The sequence below is a fragment of the Cyprinodon tularosa genome, unplaced genomic scaffold, assembly GCF_016077235.1.
Source record: "Cyprinodon tularosa strain WSP-4 unplaced genomic scaffold, ASM1607723v1 ctg33, whole genome shotgun sequence".
Classification (NCBI taxonomy): domain Eukaryota; kingdom Metazoa; phylum Chordata; class Actinopteri; order Cyprinodontiformes; family Cyprinodontidae; genus Cyprinodon; species Cyprinodon tularosa.
Genome location: NW_024039041.1, coordinates 1,198,088 through 1,212,151, shown reverse-complemented (window position 1 = coordinate 1,212,151; position 14,064 = coordinate 1,198,088). Strand labels below are relative to the sequence as shown.

Genomic DNA, 14,064 nt, shown 5'->3' with positions numbered 1-14,064 from the left:
TTTCCCATATAAAACTGAAATAAAATTTAAAAATCAGTTTTTTATCCAATATAGGTAAAAGACCTTCACACCCATGATAAATGTATGCAATCTTTTAATTAGGGGTTTACATTATGAAACAAGGAAATAAGAGGAAAAATCTGAAGAAAGGAATAGAGACTGGGAACAAGGATGAATGTTTTCATTTTTGATTTATAACCAAAATCTCAGGAAATCTGCTCACAGGATCAACTTTTAATTGCATTTATTCTTTTTTTAGTATGAACACCACACCCCTATTAGAAGCTCTTCCATTTTATTAAACAAGGCAGTCACTATTGTCGCATAAAATACATGGCTAAATGAATTGAACAACACAGCCTTTCTAGCTAAGCGATTAGCATCGAACAGGAGCAGCGAATGGGGCAGACAAACGTACCGCAGGGGACAGGGGAGGCTGTGCAAACAAACTAAGCTCATTATTGAAATGCCACCTCAGTCGGATAGTGAAAGCTGTGCGAGACCAACACGCCTGTGCGCGTGTGATCACACCATGCTGAGCTACAGCCAGTGAGATGCATCTACACACAAAGTTTATCTCGTGTGCTGCACTACAGAGGTAAAGTCTGCCTTAAATCTCAGCGTATACTACTTTTATGACATATGCTAAATATTAAGAACACAAAACCTCTTCCTGGTGCAATTAAAAACCAATGCGGAAAAGCAAGATGAGCAACAGAGGCCACGGCAAGCAACAGGGTGAAAAAAAAAAAAAAGAGTGTGCAGTATTCGTGTGCAGTGTTGGAGCAAAGAAAGAGAAAGAATGAATCGTGGACGGATGAGGGAGGGAAAAGGGTGGGGTGGGGGGATCTGAATGCGCAAACACAGATGCACAGGAAAGAGTTGAAAAGACTTCTGATCAGGCAATGTCACGGGCAGTCCTGCACGCTTTTTTACCTGGCGGTCACGCTTTCTGGAGGCCAAAGACCAAGATAGCTTGTGATTTGTAAGCTATTTGTCCAAAAAGGGAGGAGGGGGGGGAGGCAGGTGAGGAGGGGAGAAGTGTCATTCAAAAAGAAAAAGATGATATTAGAGTTGAGCTTTTTTTTTGTTGACACGAGAATACAGGTGCATCTTAATAAATTAGAACACCACCAAAAGGTCAATCAATTTCAATAATCAGAATACAACCTTAAAAATTACATAAATATATAGAATCTACAGAGAGATGTGTGCATTTCAAGCATTTTTTTCTGTGTTTATGTTGATGGTTTACAGCAAAGGAAACCCTAAAAACAGAGTAATAAAAAACTAAATGGCAGCAAAGCACTGGAAAGTAGTAGTATTTCTGGTTGGGCCTCCTTTTGCATGAATTATTGCATCAATGAGGCATGTTGTGATGATCATGAGTTCATGGTTCTGCTGAGGTGTTTAGAAAGTCCATGATGAGTTCATAGCTGCCTTTAACTTGTCTATGTTGTTAGTGTCCCATCTTCCTCTTGACAATACCCCAAGGACTCTAAGGATTGTGGGTCAGATGAGTTTGCTTGTGTAAACATGCATTGCGGTTAAATACTTTATAGAGAAAAAAAATCAAGGTGAGATCCATAGCACTGTAATTCTCAGCAAATGAGGGCATAATGTGTTCCTAAAACTCCCTGGAAGACTTCTTTCTCCATTTTGGACTTGGAAAACAGCCCTGATTCTGTGGCTCTCCAGTCCTTTTCCAGATTCTGGGACCTCTATTTCCACATAAAATGTAATTAAGAAGAAGAGTAGTTTGAATCGCTGAGAACATTCCAGAACTTTGTCTCTTTAGTCCAGTTGAGGCGCCTCTGAAACCGTCTGTGGGGTGAATGTCCTCTAAACTCTTGAATAAATTCACTCCATAATTCTTAAGTCTTCAATTTTCATTTTTGCTTGTTCACCTTTCTTTATCACACATTCTGTCACCACTCACTTTTCCCTCAATATGGCACCCTGAACAGTAAGTTTTTAACAATGATCTTGTGACATTTCCTCTTTATTAGGAGTTGCAATATAGACAGCTGGACACTTGTCAAGTGGGCTATCTTCCCTTTAATTGTCTGCACCATAACGAACCAATTAAATACTTTGTCCATTGAATATATGAGTTTTACTATTTGAATTAAATAACAGAAATAAATTGCCTCAGCAATGATGTTCTATTTTACTGAGATACACCTGTATTACAATCCAAACTGCTGCTTTATCTAAATGCTAAAAGAATATTAGAAAACACTGATTGTGTTACCACTATGCAAACTACTTTATTTCATTTTAACATAAAATAGCTTCCATCAGAGGAGATTTCACTGACTGTGGCTTAAGTGATAAGCAGTGCCTTTAAATAAAGATAACTGTAAAGTTTTAAGAGGATTTGGACATACTGCTTGATTCTCCATGCGTGCAAAAATGACGTTGAGCATCTGTGTGAGTGTGGCCTTCGCCGTGGTCTGGTTGATGAGGTTCTTGCTCGCCAGGTAGATGTTGTAACAGGTCCGGACGGCTTGCAGCACGGTACCTTCATGGATTTCTATGTGCTGGGAGGTCACAGCTGTTAGCAGAGCCTACATAGAAGGAGGAGAGAAGGCAGGGTGTTACCTCATCCTCATCTAAAGTCACAATTTATTTTTAATGTTAATTTTTTGTTGATTAGCAGAGTTTAACGGTCCCTGAGACATTAAAGATGATAATACCTGTTCTTTAGAAAATCTGATGCTACTTGTTTTTCTGTACCTGCTTACATGTATGTTCTAAAAGTAGGAAGTCTAAATTACTTATGAAATACTTTCCAGATATCAAAACACAATAATTATAAGGAGCATGTCTACCCGTGTCCAAAGGCCATTTAAAAAAATGACTTGAAAATAAAACATCTCTTATATTCAAAGGAAACCTTAGAGTTTAAATATATCTAATATTTAAAAGATCGATCCTGAAATTAAAGGTATTGCAGTAGATGAAAAATGTAAAACTAAAGCAGCCAACATTTCCTTCAGATCGAGCATAAACAGGACCGCTTTAAGTTCTGCTATGTACCTTAACTAGTATAAACTCAGTTAGCATAAACTGAATGAATAATAATCATCAAAATGAACTGAGATAATTCAGAGAAAAAAAAAAAAAAGGGAAACCTTAATAATCTGTAGCTGCACGCCCTCGTCGGTCTGTGGTCCTTGAAAACAAGCACAGATGGTCTCGATGATCCTGTCAATGAGCTTCTTGCCTGGTGCTGTGCTGTCCGGGGCGCTGCCCGTCAGGTGGCCATATGCTATCAGCTTCTGCAAGTCACATAAAGATGCCGAGATGCAAAAACATTAACAGAACAAGTCGACAAACCTTAGAACATGACCTGGTGACCCTTATTGCTTTAGAATAAAAATGTATTCATATTCCACCTTTTTCTGTATGACTGACAGAAATATTCGGCTCTATATACACACAAGTTGGCAATAGGATTACATACCCTCTTCAATGATTAATGATGCATATCAATAATTCTTCTAATGTTAAGGGATTTGCAACAAATGACTAATTGATTTTAGAAACAAAAATTTGGTGCTCAAGCTTGATTTGATAGCGGGTGCTACAAGAGTTCCCATTACTTTTAAGCTGCACCTACTGATTCAGAAACATTAATATATATGGATATTGCGCATCTAATGCAAAGTAAGTCTCTTTTAGAAAATCAAAGACAAACTACACAAACGTTATAGCATCAAAACCAGGAATTCCCCACAGAGTTGCGCGTTCAGGGTAAACCAAAGCCAGTTCTAATGCGTATCTGGGATCATTATGCTGCTGGTATAAAGTTATGTCAATGCTTTAACCATGCTGTTGATTTTTTAAGTGAATTTAAATCATCTGGATGTTGTTGTTTTTTTGGTTTATCTAACCAGTTTCACCAATAAACAGATGCTCAACATTATGTCACCGCCACCATGCCTGACAGTTCAGCTCAGAAATGACATTCTGTCCACAGTATACTGCTGGCTTTTTGTTCCCTTTGTGGCTTAGCAGGCCAAGTCTGCATCCATCCAGTTGGAAAACCGTGTCATGCCTGTGTGCATGTTGCTGTGGTGATGTCTAAATAAAGGAAAAAACTGAAAAGACTCAATGTAGTCTTGAATTAAAATGCAAACCTTGCTTCCTTCAGTAAAAACCTAATCTGTCCCTCATCTCATGTCCATGAAGGTTGATTCATACATTATGTTAGTCAATCTAGAAAATATTGGTTTAGGAACAAGACAGTCTACTTAGTAATTTATACTTGAACACCCAATCCAAACTATTTTAACAAACTGGTTAAACTTTGACACAACTGTCCATCTTAATGAGACAATGATCCCAAACATTACATCATTATCAGTTCTGGATTAGCAGGCTAATCTCAGCTCTGTCAAAAACTAAAACTGTTTGAAAGTCGCTCCTAGTATCAAAAATGAAAAGCCTTTGAACACCTCAAGTTATCTTGATAACTAATTTTTATGCAAATTCTCACTTTTAAATACATGATTTCATTAGTTTTAACATTTTCTACTTTCACTAAGACCCTTTAGATCTGCTTAAAACTAGAGTCTAGAAATACTCCTCATGGATTCCGCCATTTGCAATTTGCACCATTACTGCTGCATCTAAAGCTAGCGCCTATAAAGAATCTTAGTTCAGCAGAAGAGATCTTTCCTTCAGACAAAAATACCCAAACAGAGATTTTTATCCATCTTGAAGTTCACTGCCTCTTATGTTGGCTTGTACATAAACACCAGGAATGTAGGCTTCAAACATTTTGGAGGATATCCACCCGAGTCCTCCCAACACTGACCTGTAAACAGTCGAGTGAGGTGATGACGATGCGAGGACATTTGGATTGACATGCCAGCTCGAACGGCAAGAAGTACTTGTCTGCCTCGATGAAGTTGGTTTTTGATTTAATCGGCGGTAGCGTGCTGGAGCCAGATTTGGCGTCTCCACTAGGCGGACTGGGGGGAGGAAAAAGACAGGAAAGAAAGACAGTACATAAAAAAAGAAAACACAGATCTGTCAGTTCTGTCTGCCAACTTGAGAAAGGAAGGAGGACTCAAAAATCAGTCTGACACACTCTCACTAATCTTGACATGCATGCATGAAAAATTATGTGCAAGGGATGTTGGGTTTCCCAATAGAGGCAAAATGTTTCTTGTTTAAAGGCTGGAGGGGGGATATGCAGCAGGCTAAACCCATCCGGCTGATATTTCTTTTACTTTTAGTTCCATGTCTGCTTATGATGGCAAAGCACGTCCTGCACAGATGTATTTGTCTCTGTAATTTTAAAAAAGAGCGACAGAGACATAAAAATGTGGACGGCAGGTTCATCAGACACTGCCGCCGCACCCACTGCACAGGCTGGAATACGAAGAAAAACAGAGAAAGGGTGGGAGCAACGGAGGGAGGCTGTGATAGAGGCAGACAGATAAAGCAGGGAGGAGGTTGCTTTGTTTATGCCTTAGCAATGAAAACAGGTGACTTCAGAGGGACGGCCTCACTGAAAGCGGCAGGGTCAGTAAAATATGAACCTGGAAAAAAGAATTAATGATGCGCTGAATAACAAATAGAGGAGAATGATTCTGAGGGGAAAAAAGCAGAAAGGCTGTAAGGTTATCTATTAGGGATATTCTATTCAATGGAACTCTACATTCTTTTTTTATAATTCAAATATTTTAATGTTTCCTGGAACTTCAGAGTAGATAGCATGAGAATAAATGCATCTGCTTTACTTATATTACTAAGAGATGTCAGGATGTCTCTGTACCTGACCTAGATACACTTTAGCATATAGCTGCTAACATCTCCTTAAACAGGCTCACATTCTTTAACAAGCACAATGTATCCCATTTGTTCATGGCTTTTTAACATTGTGGAGTGTTAAAATAATAGTTAATAATATAATAAATTATTACAACATAGTTTGGTTTGTGTCGCTTACTACTGGTCATGACTACACCATCCACCATGGGATGCCAGCTTTACATAAAAAGTGGGAGGTGTACGGTACATTTACTACTCATCTTTAGCGTCTATAACGTTACTGCTTTGATTCCTGAATTGATATACAAGACGTATTGGTTGTTTGTGCACATGTTCGTCTCCTCAGAATCTTACAAAATATAAATAAGAGACTTGCAAGCAGCATCTCTATTAGATGCTTTCTGCGGAAAAATCTCAATAGAAACAGCTGCATTTCTACTGGCCAGTCTGTAGACTTGCGGTTGTTGCAGCTCTTCAATTGGGTAAGATTGTGTCTATTTGTCACCGAATAGTAGGGGTGTAAATCACACCCATCATGGTGATTTCATTCAGTATCAATTTCCTGACCCAATGATTCGATTGTTTTCAATACTCAAGAATCCGCCATGACTGTCTTGCCTACTGTTTAGGCCAGTGTGTGTGTGCAGGTGGAAAGAGGGTAGTGGCTAAAGGAAGCAAGGCAGGAGTGCAAAATAGGTTTAGCACCACCGCAGAACGGGAGAATTATGTCCAGGAGCAAATCGATAAAAATAGACCGGAGAGAAAAAAACAAAACATGAATCGATACTCTTGCTAATATGTCGATGCATCAGATCGTCGGCTGTTGGATCGATGCATCGACACAAAACGGTTATTATTTACACCCCTACCAAATAGTACTTATATATGTAATATTTGGTTGCAAGGTGCCGACAACTGCTGCCCTTAAATCTATCTCAAAGAGTAATGCAAGATTACAAATGTGGAGAAATAAAGACATATCAGTGCGGTTTTCCGGTAGTCTTTGCCATAATCGCTCAATGTATACGGGCCATTGGACATTTACTGCTACTTAATTAATCTAAACATACTGTCTTTAGCCAAAGTTTCCCCCAAATCTAAAGTGTCGGGCTCACTTCATTGGCTGCTGACTGTGGGAAACAATTGATCCACTCTTCTAAATTCACAGGACCTTTTTTTTTTCCTTTGCTTACTCAGCTTGTTTTAAGAGAATAATCCTTTAAGATTAGGACTTTAATAAGTCACAGCAGAAAAAGAGCACGATAAATCTAAATTGTAATTGAAGGGATCTGATAGAAATCCACCCTGTGGGAACGTTTTTACATTTAAATACATGCAACTTCGGACAAGAGGAGAAGCTTAACAGTAAATTGTGATGAAGAACAGGCAATAAGAAAGCTTTTAAAAAGACAAAAAACAAAACACTAAATAATCGAAATAAACAAAAATGTAAGCATAAATAAATGTTATTTCAATATCTATTCTAATGCATTAATTATTAATTGTTTAACAGTTGTGCAAGTAAATGCAGCAATTTCAGTGATGATGGGTTTGCTTGACTAATTTTGGAGCAGAAGTTTATTTTATGGGGATATGGTTTATAGTGTTTGAATATCACTTATAATTCTTAAAATATTTTAAGTCCATGTTGCCCCTTTGCACTCCTAGTATGCATTACCACATCCACTCGTCCAAATTTTCTGGAATAGAGGCTGATGGGGGTGGTGATGGCCTAGTGGTTAGAGCAGTGTGCTTGTGCTCTTAGAAGTTTGCAAGTACCCGGTTTGATCCTCACAGCTTCCACTCTGGGTCCTTGAGCAAAACCCTTAACCCCACACTGCTCCCTTGTCGCCGCACGGCGGCAGCCCACTGCTCCCCAAGGGGATGGGTTCATTTCTCTAATCTGAGGTCGATAAAGTTCAATTTCTATTTCTATGTTTCTACAGAACTACTTTAAGTAACAATTATTTCATTCATTTTTATTCTTTTTTTAGTTAAGCTAATATATTTTTACAGAATTCATTTCAATAAATCCACTCTTTAAGATGCATGAAATATTTTGCACTGACCTTTTCAATTGTCTAATTCTGAGATTTTAGACCAGTACTAAAGAGACTTAAATCACTAATCTTAATGTTGTATCTATGTTAAACGAGCCATCGATCCCGAGCTCCTCACTAAAGAACAAAGTCTATCCTAGAGTGTGATTTAATCCAAGCTCTTCTAATCTGTGGTTTCTCTTATGGTAACCCTACTTCAACTTCTCAGCATTCAGACCAGGGCAGCTGCCGGATGAGATCCTTCTAATGCTGAGAAGTCCCCCAAAAAGAGATCCATAAGACCAGACCAACCTAGGCCTGCTTTTTCCCATAAAAGATCTATAGTTCCATTTAACAGACCTGGTTAAAAATCAGCAGTGATGCTGCATCGCCTGGTTGCTCTGTATAGTTTCACTTTATATCCCCCAAATAAAAGCACATAGCAATTCAAATAAAATAAAAAATAAGAGATTTGTGTATTGAGCCCCAAAAATGCACCTTTTCATCGATATCTTGACACTAAACTGTTTATTTTCTTAAAATGTGAGAGCAACACGCATGCAAGTTCATTTTTTAAATAAAGGTTTTCAACCTCCTATTTCCAAATCACTTAATTTCTTTAGCTCCAAGAAGGCAAGACCCAGATATAGATGCTTTTAAAAGCCACATTTTCAATAAAAATAATGTTTTAAAGTCCTTTTAATGTATGAGAGAAAGAATAAATAGTTCCCCTTAAAGCAAAGATGATCACTGTAGTATAACCCCTCTCCTAATTGTTGCTGCTCCTTGCCTTGTACCTGACTTAATCAAATAAATGGTAGTTTCTTCCTCACATGCATTAAAATAGCAACAGAAGGCATGCAGGTTCAGCAGCAGATTGCAGGCTGGCGGCTTGTTTTGTTTTGATAAGAAACAGAATGGCATAATAGTAGAAACCAGAGTAGGCCTAATGAAAACTATCCAGCCTCCGATTTTCTAATATTGTTCACAAATATATGAAATCTAGATTAAAAATACCCATTGCATTACACTTTAATATTTTCCAGCAGTGGGTATAAGCATATTATACGTCCCACCAGTATCTTGTTTGTAAATATAGTGCTCCTCTATGAACAGCGCATTTCTACTTTTTTAATTTACAAGCAATACCTTGTGTTAACTCAGATCAGAAGTATTTTCTACGTTCAACTAAAACAAACAGGATAATTATGGATATCAAAATATAAAAGTCATTTTCTTTCTTTTAGGAGAGTACTGATCATCTACAACATTATGTGAAGCATTGAAGCTTAAAATGAATAACTTTGAATATCACTTCATGGTATCAGAAATCACTCCATTTATCCATCCATAAACTGGAAGATTTGGTATATTTACGGAAAGCTAGGTGGAAGGAAAAAATGTGGAAAGCAAAAAGGATAAAGGATTGTGCAGAAGAGAGATTCTGGACTAAACGATTGACGTTTTACAGATACAAATGTACAGGTAGATAAATGACGATCAAAAGTCAGAAGAATGGAAGCGCACAGGATCCAGGCTGCTTGAATTAAAGTGTGAAATTTCTAGTTTTTGGTCATTGGGGAGCCATGCTATCTGCTAGTAAGTAAACTTTATTTCTATAGCACTTTTCACAGACCAGGGTCACAAAGTGCTGCACAAATTTATAAAAAGTTTATATAAATTAAAACAACATACAGAAACAGTAAACACAGTATTAAACTAAAAAACAACTTTAAAAAAGTGGGTCTTTAGTTGTGCTTTAGTGATGCTGATCAGGGTTTTTATGAAGTTCAAAGTCAGAGCAGCCGCCTACCAGGACATTTAAGAGCACTTGATGCGTCTCTCTGCTGACAAGCCTCATTTAATTTTCCAGCAGGACTTGGCACCTGCCCACACCACTAAAGGCTGATTTATACTCAGAAACCAGGTCGTCGGCGTGTGTCGCAGTGAACGCAAATGTGCCCCCGCCGCTTCTACAGACACCCAGCTGCACCTCTCCAAGACTGTAGGTGACTGTAGACAGTGCCGCAGACAGGAGGCCTACAATTGGTCAAATCTACATCCGCTCTACACTATGCTTATTTCCTGTTTGGTACCTTAACGGCTTGTTTTGTTTGTATGAGCGCCATTGTGGAAATCGATTTGAAGAGAGAGGTGCACGAGAACGCTGAGACCCTTTTTCCACCTGGATCCCCGCTTTTTCGCCCTCATGGCCCTCCTTTATCGCACAAACTTGCCCCCACTTCCTCACCGCCTCGGCCGTATCTAGACCCACAGCTAGTTCGTCATTGTCCCTCTTGCATTGTGGCGTGGAATAACATAGCGCAGACCACGCTTCAAAATTGGACATAAATCAAAAATATCTGCGACAAGTTCACTGCGACACACTGCTGCGTGAGTATAATCAGCCTCAGCTTTAATGACCACTGTGTCACTGTTGCCATAAACTGGCCACAGCAAAACACAACAGAAAGAAGGTGAGAGACACCAGAACTAATAAGGATGAGTTCAAGGCCACTAAAGCAACCTGGGATTCATGAACATCTAGATACAGAGGCTAATCAACTCATTTAAAAACACACCAGTGCTTTTTCGGTAGACAGATATTTTTTTAATCAGAAAAACAAAATGTTATATGTGAATATGTGACTTAAAAAAATTCAAAGAATGTTTTTTTTTTTAACCTAAAATTTTAGTTTTTTGAGTTGGATTACTTTGAATTCACTAGTTATACTCCAATTTACTGAGATGCACTGGAGCCAAATGGTGAGGCTGTGCCATCTACATGTTAATTCCCTCTGACCGACTGTGAAATTTGGGTGAAAATAGAGAATTAGTGAATACCATGGAGAGCACTGAGGTGGAAGTTGAGAGAACGAGAGGCTGTGTGCAAGGAAGGAAAAAGTTCAAGGTTAAAAAAAAAAAAAAAAGACTTGGCAGGAAGAGAAGATGATGTGGGGGGTTGCTTTACATTCCAAAGCCCATGTTACTTAGCAATACCTTTTAGGAGCAAACCACAAATAAACATACAGTCCAAAAAAAAAAAGATCAGCAACATAAACAAAACCATTAATGACCAAGTAAAGGTGTATTGAGGGAAGAAAAGACCAGAGAAAGGAGCCAAAACATGCTGCATGCAGAGCAGGGACCGCCTGGCCTCACACACAGCATTATGATGATCCCCTTTAAGAGACTGAACAATGGAAAGCAGCAACAGAGAGGCCTGAAACTGAGCCATTAATTGTACAGCGCCTCAGCATGCACAAAGAAACATAAAACCCACTAAAGGACCAATGGCTTACCTTAACTTTTCTGATTCCGCCTTTATTTCCTCTGAAAGACAAGAAAAAAAAAAGGCAGAACATATTAATTTCACACCATTATACCCAGAAATGTTACTCTTAATTATTTACATCAAAACAACTTGCTGCTCTCTGGTGTAGAAACAGAACAAATTGTGATGTATATGTCAAAGTTAGTCACAAATGCCTTTTAGCTGTCAAGATGCCTCAATTACAAGATGACAATATGCAAACTCCCCACCAGAACCTTGTTAATATATTGCCTCAGTAGTGGCACAGATCCTAAAATGCATTCATTATTCACTCTACACCGTGTCTGCAAGCTGGGCCAACATTGTGTTTACTTCACAGATCTTCGGGCATAAAAGGAATTAAATGAACCTTCAGAAAACTGTGAAAACAGACATAGAAGAGCAGAAAAAAAGAAAAGACAAATGAGAGGAAGGGTGTGAGAGAGAAAGGAGATAAAAATAGAAGTCTGATTGGTACGAGACATTAATGGGGGCTTCAGTGATTGAGTGTTTAAAAAGCACAGATACAATTGGCAGCGTCCTCCCAGAACTGCACCGGCCTGCGGTTGTTGGGAAAAACCTCAGTCACGCTCAATTATTTCATTGCTGCAAGGCTGAGAGTCCTTTCAGAGGACTCCATTTAGAGACAGTATTTAGCTCTTAACACTGTGGAAATAAATTAAAGCTTGTTTCAAATATTGTTTCAACAGCAATTAACTTTGTGGGTCAGCTGTGAAAAAAGGGGGTAGAGGTCTGGAACCCTGCGATGCTTCCATTAGGTTCATTAAATACAGACAGTATTAGGACCAGGACCCCCAATCATTGAGATTTATTTTTTTTTAAATGTTGCTTGCATGTCACACAACATCCCCCTAATAAATTAAGTCAATCTGGGATTCAATAAACAGCATGTACTCTTTAAAAAAAAAGGGGGAACAATAAAATAGATGGAACCCTCCACCAAAAATTGTAACATAGATTTTTTTTTTTATTTATTTATAGTATTTGTTGGCTAGTTTAGTTTTTCATTTGAAAAAGCTTAGTTTCAGTTTAGTTTTTATAAGTTTCAGATAAATGACTTAATACCAGGTGCAAGACAAACTAAATCCAAGTAAAGTGAAAATCCAAGTAAAGTGATAAATCCAAGTAAAGTGATACGTGGCTTGCAAAAATAGTGCATAAATATCAATTACACACACACACACACATATCTATATATATATATATATATATATATATATATATATATATATATATATATATATATATATATATATATATATATATATATATATATTTATATAGATATAGATAAAGATGTATAGATATATATATAAAAAAAGATGAATAAATGAAATAAAACTCCAGATAAGGACATACTACACCTGTTATTAATGCATTATGTTAAAGAGACAAACAAAAAATAAGCACATTCTCTTTTCAAGTGTTTCTGTTGCAGACCTGGTTGCAATAAAATATAAAAACAATTAGAGGATGAATTAAAAATGTTTGTATTTACAGGAAGAAATTTTATTCAACTAATGTGCAAATTCTGCGCGAGGTGCTAATGCATGTAACCATCGTTGTGACAAGGTGGCCCGCCTCAACACATGATTCATTCATTCTAATGAGTAACATGGCTGGGAACAGACTGGAAGCTGCACGACAGTCGTATGTCTGTTTCACACATCCTACCTCACCTAAGAGCGTTTCGAGGCCATGAAATGGCTATTCTGCAGCTTGTAGAGAATATTTTTGATCATGAGGAGGATGAGAGTGCAGGGAGTATTTACATCTATTTACATATGTAAATAAACGTATGGTCAGTAAAGCCCAGAGAAGCACAGACTTGTTTTCCTGAGGAAACTAAAAAGAGCAAACCTACAACCGAATTTGCTCCCAGATTAATATAGAAGCACAATAGAGTCTATTCTGATCAACAACACTGCTGAGTGATATGCTATTTGCACAGCCGCAGTGCTAAAGGCAGAACAGAGAAACATTAGAGCACCTTGGATTGGACCTTCCTTTCCATTAAAATAATAAAAATAAATAAAAACAAAGTCCAAAACACCCAAAAGACACCACAAATAATGTCAACCTAATGGTTGAGCTATTACCTCCTGGTAGACGGTACAAGTCAATCAAAACAGACTGAGCATGAGTGTCTATCCAATAGTACGGTCCATTAATTAACCCACCCTGAAATAGGAGAGCTGTAAACTGCTGCCATAACCTCCCAGAAACTTTATGAAATTGTTCTTTACAATTATTGTTTTTATTATCTTTTTAAAAAAAACAAGATTTTAAGGTTTTTTTCTTGTATATGCCGATATATGCACTTGGTCACCGATTCATGAGTGCATCAGCAGTCAGGCCTTAAGATCATAGAGTTCATGCTTTTCTGCTCCCCCCTTTTGCCAGCCATTGTTAAGGTTTTCTTTGTCTTTTTTATATGTCTTTCTGTTTAATAGAGACCTGTGTAACTTTGGTTGTCATTGGGTTATTATCATTAGGGGTGTCCTGATACAACTTTTCCATTTCCCATACGATACCAAATATAGCAGCCTTAAACATAAACGTATATAAAAGATAATGACCAGATATAATATTGGCATGAGTCGCATACTTTGATTACTCCTTTTGTTGTGTGGAATGTTAGGAAAGACTTGATCAGTTGGTATTAACCAACAGAAAACAGTGAACAACAATAGGTATGAGAAGAACCGACCCATTTATAATGAACCTATGGGTTACATAAAGTTTAAACAGAAGCAGAAAAAAAAACAGTGTTTCTATCAGCATGCTTGTAGAATAGGAATTTCAGAAGCAGGTTAATATAACAGATTTCCCCCACTTTTAACATTTAAATAGATGAAGATTGCATTATAGGCCTAAAGAATCGGCAGCATATAACGGGAATAA

The 14,064-nt window shown here is 37.7% G+C and overlaps 1 protein-coding gene across 4 annotated transcripts in view; it reads right to left on the bottom strand.

Annotated features, from left to right (window-relative positions):
- arfgef1 (ADP-ribosylation factor guanine nucleotide-exchange factor 1 (brefeldin A-inhibited)) overlaps positions 1-14,064 on the bottom strand; it is a 78,537-nt gene that overhangs the window by 38,938 nt on the left and 25,535 nt on the right. For 2 of the 4 annotated variants that reach the window (XM_038293678.1, XM_038293680.1), the window contains exons 2-6: positions 11,129-11,159; positions 4,826-4,982; positions 3,138-3,284; positions 2,391-2,570; positions 937-990 (exon numbers count right to left, since the gene is read on the bottom strand). In XM_038293678.1, the coding sequence (XP_038149606.1) occupies positions 937-990; positions 2,391-2,570; positions 3,138-3,284; positions 4,826-4,982; positions 11,129-11,159 (569 nt within the window). The remainder of the gene's footprint in view (positions 1-936; positions 991-2,390; positions 2,571-3,137; positions 3,285-4,825; positions 4,983-11,128; positions 11,160-14,064) is intronic. The other 2 variants (XM_038293681.1, XM_038293679.1) reach the window with 1 other exon arrangement.